This window comes from Ruditapes philippinarum, unplaced genomic scaffold (assembly GCF_026571515.1).
Source record: "Ruditapes philippinarum isolate M1 unplaced genomic scaffold, ASM2657151v2 ctg667_1_1_1_1, whole genome shotgun sequence".
Lineage (NCBI taxonomy): Eukaryota > Metazoa > Mollusca > Bivalvia > Venerida > Veneridae > Ruditapes > Ruditapes philippinarum.
The window spans coordinates 607,720-628,634 of record NW_026859933.1 but is presented as its reverse complement, the minus strand read 5'-3'; the positions used below and the strand labels follow the sequence as shown (position 1 = coordinate 628,634).

At 31.6% G+C, this 20,915-nt stretch overlaps 1 protein-coding gene across 1 annotated transcript; it reads right to left on the bottom strand.

Annotated features, from left to right (window-relative positions):
• Positions 1–4,128: 4,128 nt before the first annotated feature.
• On the bottom strand, positions 4,129–20,627 carry LOC132758347 (uncharacterized). The gene is made up of 3 exons (XM_060749962.1): positions 20,534–20,627; positions 9,259–9,357; positions 4,129–5,648 (listed from the first exon to the last, which is right to left on the bottom strand). Exons 2-3 carry the CDS (start codon positions 9,265–9,267, stop codon positions 5,055–5,057), a joined length of 603 nt encoding a protein of 200 aa, XP_060605945.1. The 5' UTR covers positions 9,268–9,357; positions 20,534–20,627; the 3' UTR covers positions 4,129–5,054.
• Positions 20,628–20,915: the final 288 nt, after the last annotated feature.

Below are 20,915 nucleotides of genomic sequence, written 5' to 3'. Positions count from 1 at the left end.
TTATCGGACTACAATTATGAATTAACTTCTGTACGTTGTAAATAAAAAAATGATTGTATTTAGACGCAGAATGTCACAAAAAATAAAACATGTTATTGTGTAGTTCATCATTATTTTATTTAGCAATATACGTACATATGATAATGAAAATGCAAATATACAGGCATCTGTGGGAAGTCATTGCTCGGTACATATTACCCTGAAGGGAACATTGAAAACACCAGTCCGCTGAGAACACCGGACAAAACCATAGGTCCGATAGCCGTTCTGTTTTCTTAACTTTCATTGTTTGTAGGTAGGAAGAGCAACAAGAACACCTACAAAATCACAACGAAGCAGGACAGAAGACGAAAATTAAAAGGTGAAATCCTTCCTGATATCTGATAACCTTGAAAAAAAAATGGTCCATCCGCTCTGTCGAATGCATTCATTTTGGACCGTGACTATGTGACAATGCCCCTGTAGAAGTTAAAGATGTTTAACAATATTCTACGTTATAATCGTTATAATAATACAGGCAGTGATTGTACAAATCAAAGGTATATAATGGTACCTATACATTTTATCTTAACGACTATGTTAGACTTTTATGGAGTGAAAGAAAATGTCGACATGCTTCGATTATCTTCTTTCTAAACGGAAATAATCAAGATAATATTTCCTTTACAATTCGTATAAGTTTTAACTTTACAAGAAAACGTGTACTCTTTTTTCCTTTTTACTTTCATGCAGCATTTTTTTGCCATGATTTTCTAAGGCAAATATGTTTGTGTCCTTTCTAAGACTGTTCTCGTGATTAAATTGATGGAAATCGTTAGTGAAATTTTATTTCAGCCACTTAAAATTAATATCACGTTTCCTGTTCAATAATTTCCCTGTATTAAAGCTACTGAGGTTTGATTTTCTAAATAAATTATTGTCAATTTTATGCGCGGCTTAATCGAGAAAGCTTTTGGTTAATTAATTTGTTGACAATTTCACCCTTTATATCGATGTTAAAGAACGTTTACTTTTGAATAGTATCAAATATACTGTGCATTTACCGTTGATACAGACATGAAGGCTAGCTAAAGTACAAACTTGTTGCTGAACGTTTGTGCATTTTCTTTACCTTTGTCATAAAATATTGCAAACACGTATATATTATTATTTATTTTCTCTGATGGTTTGTGAAACCGGTCGGCAAGTCATTAAAATTAGAAAAGCCAGTTAATGTCAAAAATTTGTTTTGTATTTTAAATCTATACTTTAAAATGTTCCAGAATTGTCCATGCATACCTTTTTTGAAAACTAAATTAGCTGTGTGATACTATAACTGGTCATATTCTCAGATACGTTGATAGTACAATACAATTTAAAGACGTTTACGTATGAACAATTATTTCGGATGAGTGAATATCTATTACAGGCTATGAAATAATGGCATGATTTACTGGCTAATGACTTAAATAAAATTAAAAAGTGTTATCATCGTAAATAAATGTGGTGTCAATTGTCAAACTTATGTCCGAAGTAGGATAGGAATCCCTTAAATCTCGTCGTAACATAACATAAATTCGTTCTTTTTTATAAAGTGACCAAACATCTTATCCTTCTATATCTTTCTGACATGCTTCCAGTCCCCACCAATGACCAATCATACAATTTACAACATCAAAATTGTTACAGAGCTCTCGGTATTTGTACCCAATATATATAATATTTTATTTTTGCCGTCCACAACTTCAGCCTTTAACATCTTGAAAAGGACGTTCGGAACTCCCAAACAGTATAGTCATTTAAACTGAGTTAAACCCCTAACATTTAATGTGCTAAAGAAAACTCCAGAACAAATCCAAAATCTGTTTGAAAATGTAAAATGTAGAACGCTAGGTAGCCATAGACGTTAGATAATATGCATCTCTTTTGTCTGTTTATTAATGTGAAATGATAAATCAGCACCGCACTGCAAAACATTAGAGTGCAGATGTTATTTCTTTTGAATCATTTTGTTGATGTACGATAGTAATTGCCAAGTTAACATTTACGTCATAGACAAAAGTAACAAAAATGCTCTAAAATTGTAAAGTATTAAGAACATAAATCTTCTGAAGTTATATAAGCATTAGTGTAACAAGATATAAACTATACAAGGAAATAGACAAAAGACATCAGTTACAATATACTCGCCTTCTCCATTAAAACGTTTTATGCTTTGGTGAATCTTTGTGGGAATAATTGATTGTACTACTTAAATAATGTAGTATTTGAAGTGTATTTGAAATATATGTATAGTACAGGTTTTATTAACAAGAAAGAAAAAAGCTATATTTTTAAAGTTTTGTTTAAGTCGTTATAAAATGGTTATGATAGGTATGTAACGTAGACATGCAGTTGATGTCAAAATAATTCTTGAGGTGCAATCATGTAATGAAGAATTATTACAAGCTATTGTCACAATGTCACCATGGATGGTAACTGTAGACTGTATTTGTTTCCCCGACTGCTTGTTCGTCTATTTATGGCACGCAAATATCCAAAGGTTTATGAAGTTCATTCCGCCGAAGATTTTAGTTTAAAAAAGAAACCACATAAACCAACACTTCAAGGGGAATGATTAACTAGTTGATAATGTATAAATATCACAGACAAAACCCATAAACCTGTTGGAATGTCCGTACTTCCTTCTTTTCGTTACAAAGTTTTGTCATTAGTATTTATATATCGTCAGTAAAATAATAGGAATGAAACTGCAGAAACATTTTGAGGGACAGTAATTCTTGATTCAACTGGTTCGTCAGGTGTAATATCAGCAAGCACAGTGTACGGCGTCCAAATATGAATGGGTTGTAAACTAAACGTGCGGTATATCTTAAAGTAGTTTGGTCATATCCTTTTGTGATGAAACGTTTGTTTATTTAAGTAAACATATAGTTATCACAAAATTATCATGAGTGAACATCTTACGAAAGATTTATAAAATAAACAACGTCAACCAATGGTGCACAATTAATAACCATACAGCACTGCTTTCTGAAACTTAAAATAGATATGGTGCAACAGAAACGAAATGGCATCACAATGTCCACAAACCTATTGGAGTATGTTGCTTACAAGTTAAAAATTGTTAAACAGTTCGAACTTCGTGCATATTTAATTATTTTCATATGCAAACAATTTGTAGGAGACATCAACTTGTAAAATATTTTAAGAAAAACTTTCACTTTTATATTAGACGTGTGCTTATTGTTATTTTGCGAATAATGTTGTTGTAATGTTCACAATTTTAATGTAAAATGGCCCACGGACTCTCATTAGTTTTATATATTTTGGAAAAGAACTTATACAACCATAATCCACATAATTGATAGCCGCAAGTCGTATGTCTATGTAAGAAACAATGTCTACAACATTCAAATGTAATTTCATTGTAGATATTCACTTATCTAACTCTTTGCACAAGGTAAGAAGATAAAAATAGGCTGTGCAGTTGATGTGAAAACGTTATTTTCCGTACTATGGTAATAAGATGCACTAACAAAGTGCACGGCACACACGCCTTCTTTAATTATTACATACATTCTATATCTTATTTGCTATCCATTCGAATGATGTTGATCACGCCACAATGCACTCCCTTGTAATTTGATACATTTCATCCATTTTTTAGTTGGAATTTCTTTGAAGTACCTTTTAGCAGTTATTGTGGTATAAAATGTTATTCCGTTCATTATTTCCTTCGTTTTGCCTTGCTCTATCATATCGCTGTTTAATCTGGCTTGACTTTACCAACCATTCTAAATTTTACAACAACTAAACAAATGAGCATCATTCTTGAATTTCTTTACAAATTTTATATCTGACTCCTTATGAAAAGATAAGTAGGTCAAAAACCTATTGAAGGTATTGTTAAGAAAAGATCTAACATTTAATAATGCTTTTCTCTATATATGTAAGCATTAGATGTTCATATTAAATAACTCAAAGCAGCTCATCAGAACAGAAACGTTATTAGTACACATTAAACAAAGAAAAACGTTCAAGCAGAAACTGATAACACGTTAAAAGAAATATTGTTAAAATGTTTATTAACAAAATATTTTATATACTTACAAATATATATAAACACACACTAAATATTTGCTTCGACTAAGATATTACCACCTTTAATCAGTGCGGAAAAAAACAATTGAGTTTGCTGTCCCTATCAATGTATTTGTTGTCATAACACAGAAAGGAGGAACATGTTTTATAACTAAAGCAATATATCTTACCAGATATGTGTGTTTTGTGTAGTTATGTATATGAATCTTTTTTATTTAGAAACGCTTGATTTTTCTAGATTAATTGTTTTTATTTTAACTCGATAGTAAAATATTGATCGTGATCGAACGACTTGTATCAGTCAATCCCGAGTAACCAGCACTACTGTAATACCAGGAAAATATGGTTTTGCCAAAGGAAGGTTTTAATCCATGATCACTGGGTTAAGTGGTTGACCCCTTTATCGTTATCAAACCGCTGTGTTTTAAAACGTTGCTAAGACATAAGAAGTCGTATCGTTGTTTCTATTCTAAATTGTAAAGAAACTTTATAGAGCTACTATCATGTTTTATCAATACTTGTTGCCTTACAACCCGACATCGAAACTAATTTACGTATTCGAATAGATAGAAAGAGATACATAACTCAATAAACGTTCGCATACATTATGTGGTCTTCCTTGCTATAAAAAAAACTTTGTGACTTTATCAAATTATATAGTTACTCGACTTGTTTACATAAGAAAGTGTAACAGGTTTTACCTTTAGTATACATAAGACTTTTATCTCGCACGTCCTTTTGTAGAATTTCCTAAATGCAGATAGTATGAAAATATTTTGACTCTAATTCATATCATATTATGAAAATACAATGATACATTGTATAACTGTATAAAAATATACGAGTGGGTTATGTCAACTAATGACTAAGAAAATATAAAAACCCAATATATGTCTTTGTTCAAGTGACAATAAATAACACTTGGACATCTGGTACCATATGATATATGTAACTTTGTCATTACTTGATTACTAGAGCACAGTGTTTTCATTTATTACTTGAATTTGAATAAAAGATTTCCCGTCGGCACGAACAAGTTTTGGTGTGAGCAGTCTTGACGGTGAAATCTTTGGTGTGGCAGGTGATTCTAATTTTGGAGTGTCTGTACTAAACACAGAATCCTCATAGTCACTTGTGCTTGTTTTTGACAGCAGGTCACGTGATTCATCGTCTGCCTCTGTTGGTAATCTACTATACAGGGCTATATTTTCCTTTTTGTTCCCATTAAGAGGAGTTTCCTCAACTTTTTGATTTAAGAAAGGCCCAGATTTAAATGCAAGGTCAGTCATTTTTTCCAACAGTTTTTCACGTCTGTTTTTCTTTCGAAGTATTGCCATTTCCTTGAGATAGCACCTTAACTGCCCATCTTGTTTATTTCTTCTTATATGTGAAGCAATCATCATAACAATAGACAGTCCATATATAAGGACAACTACTACCACATAATATAGAGCACCATCGTTGTCATAGTCAGCCTCCTGTGAGTCGATTGTTGCTAGGAAAGTGTCATTTCCAGTCGTTTGTATACGGAAACGCATGTTCCTGGTAGCGTCCATCATTCGGTACTGAAATATTATATATAAATAAACTTTTTCACAACATACAATTCACCAATACTGATAAAACTTTCAAAGATAGCGTTTGCCTACTGTCAATTTTCATTACAAATAACAATAAGCGATTCGCGATAATATTTTAAGTAAGGTAATTATACTTGAATATACAATATGAAGCAGACCTTTGGTGTTTTCAATGTTCACTAGAAATGTGTCCATAGGACACGGGTGCCCCCACCGCGCCACTGTTCTGTCAATCTTATGACTCTAGGTCAAATATTTTATGAAAACTAAAAATCTTTTTACTAAGTAAAGAGCAAGAACTTTACAAATACTGAATAAATCCCCAAGCAAACCCCAAGTTGAAAATTGCAAATTTATACTACTGTAAGTCAATAACTCTAACAAAACTGGAAAAAAATCCGCATGCAAAGTCCCAGGTTCATAGCTTCACAGTGATGTGAATCATTATTCCTGTAATTTAGTGATGTTGATCATTATTCCTGTAAAGTTGGTCGATTCTAACTCAAGCACTCAAGGAACAAATAACAACATAATGAAACAGTTTTTACTAAGGGAAATAACTCTACAAATACTGGATAAATCCACAAGCAAACCCCAGGAACAAACTAAATATGCTGAGCAACTTTCCCATAAGGTTTAATGACTCTATGTCAAATCCTTTTTGAGTTTCATGCGACACAAGTTGAACAAGAGCCACCACCGGGCGGGGGCAACGCTCGACTTTTTACTTTCTCTAAAAGCAAACAAAGAAATGTTTGAACAAAATCTTAACGTTTCCTTTTTATAAAATTAATCGGTCTGTCTTGTCACATAAGTTTTGTCTATATATTTTGTATATATAAATATACTAAATTATATATATAAATAGAAACACGCAATTCTATAAATAGAAAATTCTATAAATAGAAACATGCAATTCTATAAATAGAAACACGCAATTCTATCAATAGAAAATTCTATAAATATACACACGTGGTAGAGTCACGTGGTGGAGTCACGTGGTAAAGTCACGTGATGGTGTCACGTGATAGAGTCATGTGGTCGTGTCACGTGGCAAAGTCACGTGGTGGTGTCACGTGGCAAAGTCAAGTGGTGGTGTCATGTTGTGTAGTCACGTGGTAAAATCACGTGGTGGGGTAACGTGGTGGAGTCATGTAGTGGTGTCACGTGGTGGAGTCACGTTGTGGAGTCACGTGGCGAAGTCACGTGGTGGAGTCACGTGGTTAAGTCACATGGTAGAGTCAAGTGGTAAAGTCACGTGGTGCAGTCACGTGGTGCAGTCAGATTCACGTGGTGGAGTCACGTGGTGGTGTCATGTGGTGGTGTAACGTGGTGAAGTCACGTGGTGAAGTCACACAAAGGTCTTGTCCTTAAGTATGTTCTGTTATAACATGAAGTTGATCCCTTCAATAATAGCAAAGTTACAGCCAGTTACAGCCAAAACAATGAAAATTTCAATAATTTGAACTTCAAAGTCAAGGTCATTAATGAGTGAAGGTCAAGGTCTGTCTGGTTATTTTTAAGGGTTATCCTTGAAGATTATTATGTTCAAGTTTGAAGACAATCCATTCAAAAATAACAAAGTAACAGCCAATAATAGCCAAACAAATGAAAATTTCAATAATTTGACCTTCAAAGTCAAGGTCATTTATGAGTGAAGGTCAAGGTCTGTCTGCTTATTTTTAAGGGATATCCTTGAAGATTATTATGTTCCAGTTTGAAGACAATACATTCAAAAATAACAAAGTTACAGCCAATAACAGCATGAACAAGCAAAATTTGGACTTTTAACCTTGAAGGTCAAGGTCATTTATGATGAAGGTCAAGGTTAGTGTGGTCTACTGAAAGGTCTTGTCCCAAGGGTTGTTGTGGCCAAGTATGAAGACAATACACCAAGAAATAAAAAAGTTATGATCCAGGTACAAGTTTGCGGACGGCAACGGCAACGCCGCCGCGACTATAACAAACCTTTACTTTTTTTTCAAAAAAAAAGTCGAGCTAAAAATGCAAACATGTTCTAAGTCAAGGGCAATAACTCTAAAAATACTAAATAAATCCAGACGAAAATACCCAGGTGCACACCAACACATGCTGATCAACATTCCTGTAAAGTTTCATGACTCTAGGTCAAATACTTTTTGAGTTACATGCGACACAAGTTGAAAATTGCAAAATTTTACTAAGTCAAGGGCAATAACTCTAAAAATACTTAAAATACCCAGACGAAAATACCCAGGTGCACAACTTCACATGCTGATCAACATTCCTGTAAAGTTTCATGACTCTAGGTCAAATACTTTTTGAGTTACATGCGACACAAGTTGAACATTGCAAAATTTTACTAGGTCAAGGGCAATAACTCTAAAAATACTAAAAATATCCAGACGAAAATACCCAGGTGCACAACTACACATACTGATCAACATTCCTGTAAAGTTTCATGACTGTAGGTCAAATACTTTTTGAGTTACATGCGACACAAGTTGAAAATTGCAAAATTTTACTAAGTCAAGGGCAATAACTCTAAAAATACTAAAAATACCCAGACGAAAATACCCAGGTGCACAATAACACATGCTGATCAACATTCCTGTAAAGTTTCATGACTGTACGTCAAATACTTTTTGAGTTACATGCGACACAAGTTGAAAATTGCAAAATTTTACTAAGTCAAGGGCAATAACTCTAAAAATACTTAAAATACCCAGACGAAAATACCCAGGTGCACAACTTCACATGCTGATCAACATTCCTGTAAAGTTTCATGACTCTAGGTCAAATACTTTTTGAGTTACATGCGACACAAGTTGAAAATTGCAAAATTTTACTAAGTCAAGGGCAATAACTCTAAAAATACTAAAAATATCCAGACGAAAATACCCAGGTGCACAACTTCACATGCTGATCAACATTCCTGTAAAGTTTCATGACTCTAGGTCAAATACTTTTTGAGTTACGTGCGACACAAAAGAGAACGGACGGAAGGACGGACGGACGGAAGGACGGAAGGACGGACGGACGTTCTAACAGGAGAGTAATTATGTGGCTACTCTATTGTTCTCTCTATTGTTCTTTTTAGCCACACAAAAGAAAATAGCCACATAAAAGCATTACGGAATGAATGACATCAAAGAGAAAGAACAGTTACCTATTGTCCCTCTAGCCACATAATTACTCTCCTGTGAGTGCGGATGGACGGACGGACGGACAAGGGTAAATCTAAATGCCCGCCACTAATGTGGGGGCACAATAAAAGTAGCATGCAAACATTTATATTTCTTTCTCAGCATTTGTTAACTGAGCTAATTTGTCTTCAGAAAAAAAAAGATCAACTTACAAATTAAATTATCTGGATTTCTAAAGTTAATGATGTGTTATTGAAATATGAGTAGAAAATTCTAGAGAAACACATATGATCAATTATTCATCTTGATTTACCTTAATTAGACTTTTTCTTAGGCTAATTGTACTGTTTTTATCGTAAAAACACACGAAAAAGGAGCAGTTTATTTTATTATATTTATTGTCTGTTGATTATTTTTCATTTTCATTCACTTTATTTCAGTAAAATAAATTTTAAATATTATAAGTTTACCTTAGACATTTTTCTTTGATGTTATACTACGACCTTCCTCGTACAAAAATCGATTCTGTGTTTCTTTCTTCTTCAAATGTCCTCACTCACCTCTTTCTTCTGAAAGCAACGAAAAAAATACTATCATTATATCATTTATTTAGGTGATCAGTCGTATTAATGTATGAATTTATCTGAACTGATGAAATAGGGCATATAGACATTATATTATTTTAACTGTATTGGGCAGGATATAGGGGTTATACAGAACATCTATATGTACAATTAATAAGATCTAATCAAAATTAAGAACTTGTATTGGGAAAATGAACGGGTTTCCAAAAAGCAACTGGACCGGTTTATTCTTGAACTACATAATTTGTAATTAAATTTGTTTATGCAATATTAAATCCATTGGATTATTTAACAACATAAAATCACGTAAAATTTTCGCCATCGTAATATATTCACAGTTATGAGTTATGATTTACAAAATGTATTGTTTTTTCACTGAAGCATATTTCTATTTTGTGTTTATATATCATCTTTACCATTTGACTGTAAAATATACTCATATCTTATGAGTATGTTGTACGCATGGTAATGTTTCCCGGATATATTTTAAAAATCTACTAAATCTCTTAACGTTAAAATTACTAAATGTTATCCGTTAAACAGAAAAAGCGATTGCATTCTAAGATAAAGTTTTTGATCTCAAGTGACGATTTGACTATAAAATGTGTTCATATGTGTACGTTATGTGTAGGTATATGCATACAGCCCGGATGTTTTGACATTCTTAATTTCTTAACTGTAAAATGATTAGATCGAATTAATTCGTCTAATGGAAAAAGTGCGTGTTTTTAACTTTTGGTCATTTAAGATCAGTTAAACTGTTTCAGATACTTCGCAAAGACAAATTATACATATTCACATAATTAAGGTAACATGTGATTTTCTATTAATATGACTAATGTTCTATTCTATTATTCAACATCTATATATCACAGAAAAAAACACCAGAAAGATCTTTTGGATCGAATGGCAAAATACTTGTGCCCAGTATACAACATAGCAACTCCGTCCCAAACCCAAAGGTCTCAAGTATTATACAGCTGCTGTATATGTATGCATATATACTCAATCAGAAATCACGTTGAGACAAAATAAATAGATGAAGAAAAATAGAAAGGTTCACATAGAATACAGAGGGACGGCATGATCGGCTATTTAAGGATTGCTATCATCATGGGTTCAAATAACGTCAGGGACGAGCCGTTGTTTTCCTTGCTCAATACTGGTTGGTTCCAGAAACGGTTTTGAGAGTGTGTCTATAAGTGAACAGTTTCCTACACATCCAACTAAAATAAATTCTGTTTTAACTAATACAGAGGGCCAGCGCATTTAACAGGGCAATTTTAATTGCCTGCTGAGTAGTTTAATCCTGTTGAAGGTACAGCGGTTTTTTGTGCATTTTATCCGATTTTCCATAAGACAGTTATGCCCACAGGGTGAATATCTTACATGGAATTCAAATATATTTTAAACTCATGCATGTCATCTCTTAGCTAGTACAATACAGCAATCTACCACACAATAATTGGTCCTTGAACATGTTAGCGTAAAGGCTACAATACTTTGATCCTAAAATAGTAGTGCAGCTTAAAGTTCATCATGTCAAAAATTAACAACGAAACAAGACCTTTTAATCCATCTTCCATAAAATGTCTGGAGAAAATCGTGAGCTTTGATGCACACATAATTTGCCTATATGTGCCATCGTAATTATAATGTCACTTCTAAAGAAATACGTCTAGAAAATTCAGTTCTTGCTATCATAAAGTTATTATTCCAAACAAAGTATTTCAATCGTCACGTTTTAATTATACTCATATATGAAATAAACGCCAGAGTTTCTTTCATTAAGAAATAGATTCTCTTGAGATAGTTTATTTATGTTGTCAATATTTCAATACATATAATTAAATGGAAATATGTATAGAATATACATTTGTATATTCAATGGGTTTTTATATCAATTTATGCTGCAATAATTTGCTCATTGAATATCCATATGCCAATGAAACATTACCATGTGAAAACTAGTAGACTTTCAATTCTAGACGTATCATAGAAATTAAAAAAAATATTAATTATATAATCAATTTAATAACTTACATTTTTACATCCGATAAAATCATTCCAAATTCTATACATTAACTAAGCTTAGCTTGTTATATGTGTGTACATCAACTGTATAATGAAGCTTGTATTTTGTTGTAAAAGCGAGTAAAGTGACAGTAAAGTGACAGCATAGAGTACACGACGAGATTCCTAATGAGTATTGACAACCTAGTTCTATCGATGGATAGTGAAGTAAACATGTGACAGCAAGATTAAGGAGATTTTGTTCGTGTTTATATTGATAGAGATATGGGGAAATATGCAACAGTTATTCATTTATTCATTCATTCATTTATTTATTTTAATAAAGCAGTCATGTATTTATTTAAACATATTAATATTAAAATCACAACAGCAAAAAACAGGGATTTTATTTTAAAAGATTATAATATTTGTACTTTTGCGTTGACTTAGGATGTTAAGAGATCTGTATCCCGTTTAGAAGAAATATCTTTAAAAAAACAATTCTTAGCTAAGGTGAACCTGGCCCCGTGTTCACAAAAATTTAAGGATCAAGATCAGGATCAAATTTAAAAACTCAAATACACTCCATAATTTATCCTAATAGGTTAATATTTAAAATTTTAGAATAAATTTATTGTTATTTTTACAAGATATGGGCATTTTACAGTTGATCCAAATATTGATCTTGATCCTAAAATTGGTCCTAATTTTGATCCGATTTTATTGTATCGTTGATTTTTTTCTTAAAATAGCTTAGTTTCTTTGCAAATCATCAATTGAATATGTACCTTTATATTCTAGCAATCTAGCAAAATACGCTTAATTTTAGTTTTATTAAACAATGAAAATACAATAAGGTTTATTTGATCCTGATCTTTTCTGGACACAGGCCTTGTTTAACTTTCTATGTTTTGTATATAATTATGAAGTTACGTTACCAATGCTTGATTGACAATGCCATTCATTTCTAATAAAGACAAGGAAATTGAATTATGAAACATAATATTAACATGTGCATGTGTTGGCAGTTATATAGATAGAATTTAATAAATGATAATGAGTTGTATAAATTCAACAATATTTACATCCCTGAATGCTTGTACATCCATGTTGCTCCGCTTTTGTTGTATTTTAAAATAACGTTATGTTTACCTTTTAACCAGGGTGTATACATAATAACATGTACATCACTGTTATAGCTCAGTGAATTCTAAATGTAGAAAAACAAACTATTCACTAGATAACTGAATGAAAACTCAAAAGCAGTGTAAAATAGTTGGGGTGAAAAATGCTCGTATGCGAAACTCCTTTACATTACTGATATTCAAGAATTCGAAATTACGTTTCAGAAAGTTCATTTCCTCATTTTGCAGATTCCCAGATTTAAGTTCATAATTTGAGATAGGCCCATGGAAGTCTATTGTAATCAATTCTTCCCTGTAAATTCTATAGGAAGTTGATTCGTTCGCAGATGACTTTCGATCAAAAAAGTGATTAGAGTGAACCCAACCCATCTTCTGAATTCAGATAGTGTCAATAAATTGTTGTACAAATGCATAACTTTTATTACAACTGTTTGATATCTCAAACGATTTTAAACATTTGAACAATGCTAATTGAACTAATTTATTGTTAGATTAACGCTTATTCAAACAAATAATTTATAATGGAGAATATAAGAATCCTTAAAGAAAGTTCAAAACGGCAAAATTGAAAATGTTGCAGACTGGTTTGATTGAGCCTGTTCATGGATGGTACTGTACGTTCACGCCCCCTAGCACCGGCTTAAGCAGAATTCAACATTTAAACATGAAATGGTAAATTTTTGAATTTAGAAACATCCGCAGATGTGTTCATATAAACTTTATATCATAATCAAAAAGAATATCATCTCTTCAACCAATTTGTAATTGCTGTATTAAAATTTTAATGTCTTTGTGTTTCATTATACACATTGCTATAATGCATCCGTTATTTCTAGAATATTAAAACTATGCAAATCCAGACAAATTGCTGTAAATGATTAAGAGCGCTGTCAAGACGTCTACTGAAATTCTCAATTACGCTAAAAAATGCTTTGAAATGAATCACTTTCTTATGTTTGTCTCTCACACATATATTTATATTCTGTTAGATGACGATATTCTAGTTATTCATAATATAGTTATAAATGAAATATTGCTGAAATAAAATGCGTATTTTCATTTTCCGTATTTTCACTGTAAACAATTATTTTTCACTGCAGTAAAACATATTTTTCGTATTTTCACTGGTGTCTAGCCGGGCTACTTTCTTATCAATTCAGCCAATACACAAAATTTAAAAGAAAGTCTTTCAAATTGTAATGTAAAAAAGGAAAGAAAAATGTAAATGATAAACAAAAAATTCAATTTTTTCCTGTAAATAGAAGATTTATTTCCATCTTTATTCACTTTCATAAATATTTCATCAGTGGCGGTAGCCACGAGTGAAATATGATAATTTTCATATCACTCAATGAAAAAAAATTCTGTATTTATTGAAAATAAACTTGAATATCCTCTATATATTACACTCTTTAAATTGCTCTTATTATTCTAGTTATATTTTATACTCTTTAACTTGCACTTATTATTCTGGTCATATACTACACTCTTGTAATTATCATTCTAAATATATATTATACCCTTTAATTAGCTTTTACATTCTAGTTTTATATTTTACTCTTAACACAGTGCATATTACAGTAGAAACCCTCAATTAAGACCGACATTGGGACCGTGCCAAAGTGGTCTTAAATGCGGGGTGGTCTTAATTGTGAATATTCTTATCGATGCTTACACACTTTTTGACCATGGTCTATTTTAGTCATTTTGTATGATATACCTGCAAATGCAACATAAACATGTTATAAATTATCATCTGATGGAAAGAAAGAAACATCAAATATATCAAATTGTATTTTTTCTGATTTCAATATCAATTTAAATATTAATTATCATAAAAATTATGATGTACATAATTCAACCCTCAAATAAAAAAATTAGTTCTTCGTATAATCAATGTGCTTAAAGCAAGATAAAACTACTCTAAAGTTTACTTTCTCACCTTATTTCATACAATATCCCTATGATGTAAGGTGTTTTTGACACCTTGTCAAATTAGGTGTCATGCCTAAAGCACTCAAGCTGATGATAACAGCGAATTTAAGATCTAGGTAGGTGTTAACTTTAAATCAGTGATCTCAATACTGGGGTCAAATAAAGAACAAAACAAAGAATTGGGACTGAATCTTGCGGTCTTAAAAGTGGATAAGCGAGGTGGTCTTAATTCTGGATCATGAAACCATTGACAAAAAGAACAGAAGATTCCGTACTTTTAAAAAATGGTCTCAATAGCGAGGTGGTCTTAATTCCGGGTGGTCTTAAGAAGGGATTCTACTGTATTCTATTTTTTAACGTGTACATAGTATTCTAGTTGTGTTTTAATTCTTTTATCTTGTTATATATTTAAATTATCATTCTAAATAATTTATTATTCTTACTAATTTGCACCGATTATTCTAGTTGTACATTATATTCTTTATTTTAGCACTTGTTTTTCTTGTGTCATATTATAATCAATTATTATTCTAGTTTTATCTAGATTCCATTATACCCTTTCTGTACTACAAGTACTACAGTATGACTGTATCCAATTTCAGCTAATGCATAACTATCTGTTTGATACAAATGCTAATATTAACCAAGAAATTTATAAAATGATTCAAAAAGCTCAAAGGCGGTTACCTCTTTTTATTATAATACAATGACGATTGAAATATTGTTAAATTTAACTAAAATCACGATGTCCAATGTTCAACAGCTAAATATTAACTGATCACTTTTTGATAAAGCTCCCTGTCCAAATCATTTAATTGGTGGTCGGACTATCTAAGTTGTTGTTGTTGTTATGAACCCGTCAAAGTAAAATCAAAAACTTTACACTTTGCTTTGTACTGGTTGGTTCTATGAACGGACCCAAAAGTGTTTAATTCCAACAATAAATCCATAAACTAAATAATGGAAATGAAGTAGCTAGATTTGATGTTATCACTTTTCTTTGTATATAACCGAAAGATATACTTGTCATATGTGCAATTCCACAGCGTCTGATTGGCGAAGGGCTAGCTATATAGCTTACTACATAATACAAGAAGAAATGTTGTAATCCATCGGATGACGTGAACTTTAAATAAGGTTGATTATCTGTTTAACAATGGCGGCATCTAGTATGCTTTCTAAAACAATTATTCAAACGATATAAAACTCATGTTTGCCCTTTCTCAAAAAGGAACATTATTCGTTTCTGAGGCATAATAATCTCCTAATGTCCCCACATTATAGGTGTGGGTGTGTGCGTGCGTGTTTGTGTGCGCGCGCGTACGTGTGTGTGGTGCGTGAGCGTGCGTGTGTGCGTGTGTATGTTTGTGTGCGTGTGTGTGTGCGTGTATGCTTGCGCGTGCGCGTGCCTATAAACAAGGCATGTATGTTCAATTTAAGAGTGCACATCATTTTGTTGAAGGACAAGCCCCGTCATATAATGTCAACTTACAGGGCATTTATCAATTTTACTAAGGTCTCTTAATCTATGTTTTCCGTGTAAGAGTGATGCTCTAATATTTGCAGAATATAAAACTGAAAATCAGCAAGATATAACAGTTTTATAGAACGTAGCCTCAAATAATGATGATTTACAGAGACGTCTGAGACAAATCACAGCGAGTGCATATAGAGTTCAACACAATACGTTAATATACACAGTAGGACCAACCAAAACCAAACGAGAACAGAAGATTTAAAGAAGGATTTGATGAAAAATAAGAAATCAGAACTAATACTTACATCAAAAACATTACCAAACAATACAAAATGTCAGGAGCACACTCATGCAAGGGTATAATGTGTACAGACATGACATATAGAAATTAGACTTTTTTAGATTATAGATGTGCCCTGCTCATGAATTGGCTACAGGTAAATGCATCAGATATGTAAATACAAGAGAACAAATCAAGGCACTTACTAAAGATAAGGATAATAGAAAAGAAACACGTATTTAAATGGTACTAAAAAACTTAATTTAAAACTGATTTCGATAGAACAATTATCACACAGTGGTGGAACAAAATGTTTTTATTTCTTTTTAGATCTGTAGCACATTAGGCAACATCCATTTTATAAAGTCATAGAAAGATGTTGCCGTAACCAACTAATTAATGCCTGTCAAACATTTCCTGAATTTAATCAGTTTTACCATCAATCAAAAAGAGCAAGATCAATACAACACGCTAACGGCAGATATTCTATCTACTATCATCTCTCTAATTTAATGATTGCATTAACGTACGTGACCATTATAGACGTCTTTCTTCTTCTTTTCTTTTCTTTTTTTTTTCTTTTTTTTTTAAGTTGTTTGATAGAATGTTTGGACTTCTTATAATGTTAGACACTTTCACAGCCAATTTTGAAGGCTATATTGTAAACATCCAGAGGGCCACAAGAACGTATACAAAGTTACAAATAATATCATTTAGTGGCATTTTCATATCCAGTTACAATCATCCTAATCAGAATAGAACAAAACATGTTTCCATGGTAACCTTACAGAATTAATACTCTTATATCCTCTAACCATTACAACTGTAATTAGAATTTCGACAATTTGATCCCACTTTGTCTCCATTAAAGATAACTATTGAAAGCAGAAATTAGAAATAATGGATTTGTAAAAAAGGACTACGACGCAGTGCAAAGTTCAATCCTTTAACAATATGTTTTTACTTTAATAAATTTTTGTTGTCATTTTAATTAGTATTGAATTCCATGGGGAAACATACGCATGTACCTTGTACCCAACTGTAGGGTTTATTTTGTTGTTGTTGTTTTTTTTTTGTTTTGTTTATTTTTCTTTTTTTTTTTCGTCGAAAATAGATTTTAAAAGAGAAATTGCCAAATCAGCATAAGCATTTGCCTGAAAAGATAATTGTACGATAGATTTTCGTATAGGAAGGTTTATGGTAGTGATATCTATTATAAAGGAAATATCTATACAAGAACTGTATAAACTAGACACACATCATGAAAATAACAATAGTTTTACAAATGTTTTACAAAACTATTTATTTTACATATAATCTATCTAATTATCAGTCAAAAATTGTAGAAAATTTCATGGTAGTCTTCTTTTATACTGTAATCAATTAAAAGAAAAGTTAACGAACATGCTTAACAAATGCATTACAATATTCATTTTACATTTAGTTTATCTAAATAGGAATGAAAACAGTGTCATTCAAAGTGTATGAATGGTTGTCTTCTTTTGTACTAGTAATTAAAAAAATAAGCATGCTTCACAAATGATATATAGGATATAAAGGAGTTTTCGGCTTGTATACCCTTACATGGGATAATGATACAATTTCCGATATCTTTTATTCTAAATGGTAACATTTAACCGAATCCTCCACGTTTATTATTGTTTCTTAATAATATATAATACGACTGTCATTAACATTTCAATTGTCTTTTACTAAAACATATATCTAAAACATTATTTCCTCGAAATACCAGCTCAAATACAACTTTGAATAAAGAAATATTGAAATTCCTACAATTAAACATATAAATCAAAAACAAATATTATATATCTCTTGTGGAATTGATAATGACCGTTAGACAATAAAGGTTATGTTCACTTACGTCAATTTATGGCATTATAGAAAACAATTAATCAATCCAGTAAAACACTTCAATAATCTCCACGAAACTCCTGAATATTCGTGCAGTAAAATACGGCTGGTGTATTAGCTTTCAAACTAGTAAGTCATCAGGGGTTAAAGAGAAAATATCTCCAAATAAAAAGAGACTATTGGCAGCATCGTAGCAACATCCATCAATTGATTGACAAGCACCTAGCAACACAGTCAAAGTGTTAGTAAAAACCAATAAGTCAAAATATTTCAAGAATTACAATCAGATTTTAATATTTATCATTCTCGTTAGAAAGATCATTAGAAGTTTTTTTTATCTATCTCGTATGTCGTGCTTGTTTCTCAATTTAAAATATTGGAGACAATTTGTTTTGCAAACTGCAGCTGTAGTTTCGCCACGATTTGTCTCTCGTTGTACTTGGTTGTTATGCTTTATTGTTATGGCGTTGATGTTTTGTTAAATATCATACAGGCACTTATCTCTAATGTGCAGGCTTAATAAAAACTGGCCTGCATTTTACACTTTTTGTTTTTATTCCTTTCAAGGGATTGGTCTTTTTGCAGAACTTTATATTGATAACACAGGTTGTCAGAAGTTGTTAACGGTTGGGGAATGATCAATTGGAAGTGCATATCCTTTTAAGTCTTATTCCATAACGATACAATCTACATATCAAAATGACTCAGAATATGTAAGATGCAATGATTGAAAGATCTTTAAAATATCTACAAATTCATTTTACGTAAAGCAAGACATAATAATTATGTTTTATTGCATTTTAGAACATACCACTTTGTCACTTTTCAGGAAAGTTTGGGAGATACGTTTTGAGTACTTAATGGGAAAATATGAAAGATTAAAAAAAAATGTACTGTAATGTATATACAGGAAGATTTCACAGGGAAACTAAGCGAAATACTCAAAATGTTCTGACAGATGTTGAATAATGGATTGTTTGACGCGCGTTATTTAAATGAACCAATTAACTGATCAATCTCTTACTATCCCTGCAGATTTAATCATGCTTGACCGACAATGAATGTAACACAATTTCAATATTAAGTAGCAGGGTTAATTTATCATACTTATTAATTAAAGAATGCAATAACATTGTTCAATTCAATTAAATTTCGGCTTAATTTCCAGAGTGACCATAAATTGCATGTATGCTTATACAGATACCTTGGTGTTGGGGCGTTTGGGGTTTTTTTTATCAAGAAACGTATAAAGTATAATAAATGTTAGTATTTCTTTACAAAGACACAGAGTGGTGAAATTTTAAATTTAGATTATTATTGAACCTTCAATGTGACACATTCCACATAAAGCGGTAACTGGTAAAAAGGGCGTTCTATTCCATGAATGTGTGTGTGTGTGTTGTGTGCGTGTGCGTGAGCGTGTGTGCGTGTGTCCTAAATGAAAAACAGTGCAAAACAAACTAATATGGAATAATGAGAGAGGAATAAGACGAATAAAAACTCACTAGAAATTTGATGATTCATTTATAACATACTATGTTTCAAAAGAAAGTGTGCACTAGGTTACTGCGAGACTGCAGCAAATTATTGGCACTTTGGCATCAAAATTTGCTGCATCAATACAACATCCCTTTGTAACCTAGTGTTAACTTTCCTTTGCAACTCTGCAACTTTAAGTATAACAACACAAAAAGTACATCGAAAACAAACAAAAAAGCTTTAAATTGATGATTAAACTAAATCATTAATTTTATTTGCATTTGCTACAAACTTCTCTGACCAAAATGCTATTTAATGTTTGTTGATTCAGTTTTTGAAACAGTCCCTATCGAAGTTAGTCCTCAGATATTAACTTTCCGGACCTTAAAACTATATATCATAACATGTTTTGTTCAAGTGGCTGATAGGGGATAAATTCTAGATTTCATAGAAAATCTTTTTACCACCAGTATTCTCCTTCTTCATAACAGCAACTTTTATTTATCATATTTGTACAATGAAGTACTATTTTAATAGTGACAGAGAAGCCCCAATCACGACTTATAGTTTATATTTATGAAATTATGGTTATTATGTCTCCTAAGTTTGACACAGTCGTTTTTCCATGGTAGATATGCTTATTCAAAATAAGCAACTGAACATGAGTTTCCCCTTTGTACATGTGATAAAAAATCAACTTACAAATTAAATTATCTAGTTTTCTAAAGTTAATGATGTGTTTGAAACATGAGTAGAAAATTCTAGAGAAACACATCTGATCAATTATTCATCTTGATTTACCTAATTAGACTTTTTCTTAGACTAATTGTACTCTCTTTATCGTAAATACACACGAATGCTTCATATGGAGCAGTTTATTTATTTTATTTATTGTCTGTTAATTATTCATTTTCATTCACTTTATTTCAGTAAAATAATTTTTAAATATTATAAGTTTACCTTAGACATTTTTCTATGATGTTATACAACGACCTTCCTCTTACAGAAATCGATTCTGTGTTTCTTTCTTCGTTAAATGTCCTCACTCACCTCTGAAAGCAACGAAGAAGTCCTATCATTATATCATAAATTTACGTGATCAGTCGTATTAATGTATACATTAATCTGATATGATGAAACAGTGCATAAACAGATCATTATTATTTTAATTGTACTCAGTATGATACAGTGAGGTGATATTATAATTCATATTCAAGTTTTTTCAAGAATTCAGAACAAATGGAATATCTATATTTACTATCAACAAGATCTAACCAAAATTAAGGACTTGTATTGGCAAAATGAATGGGTTTCAAGAAAGCAACTTAACTTGTTTACTCTT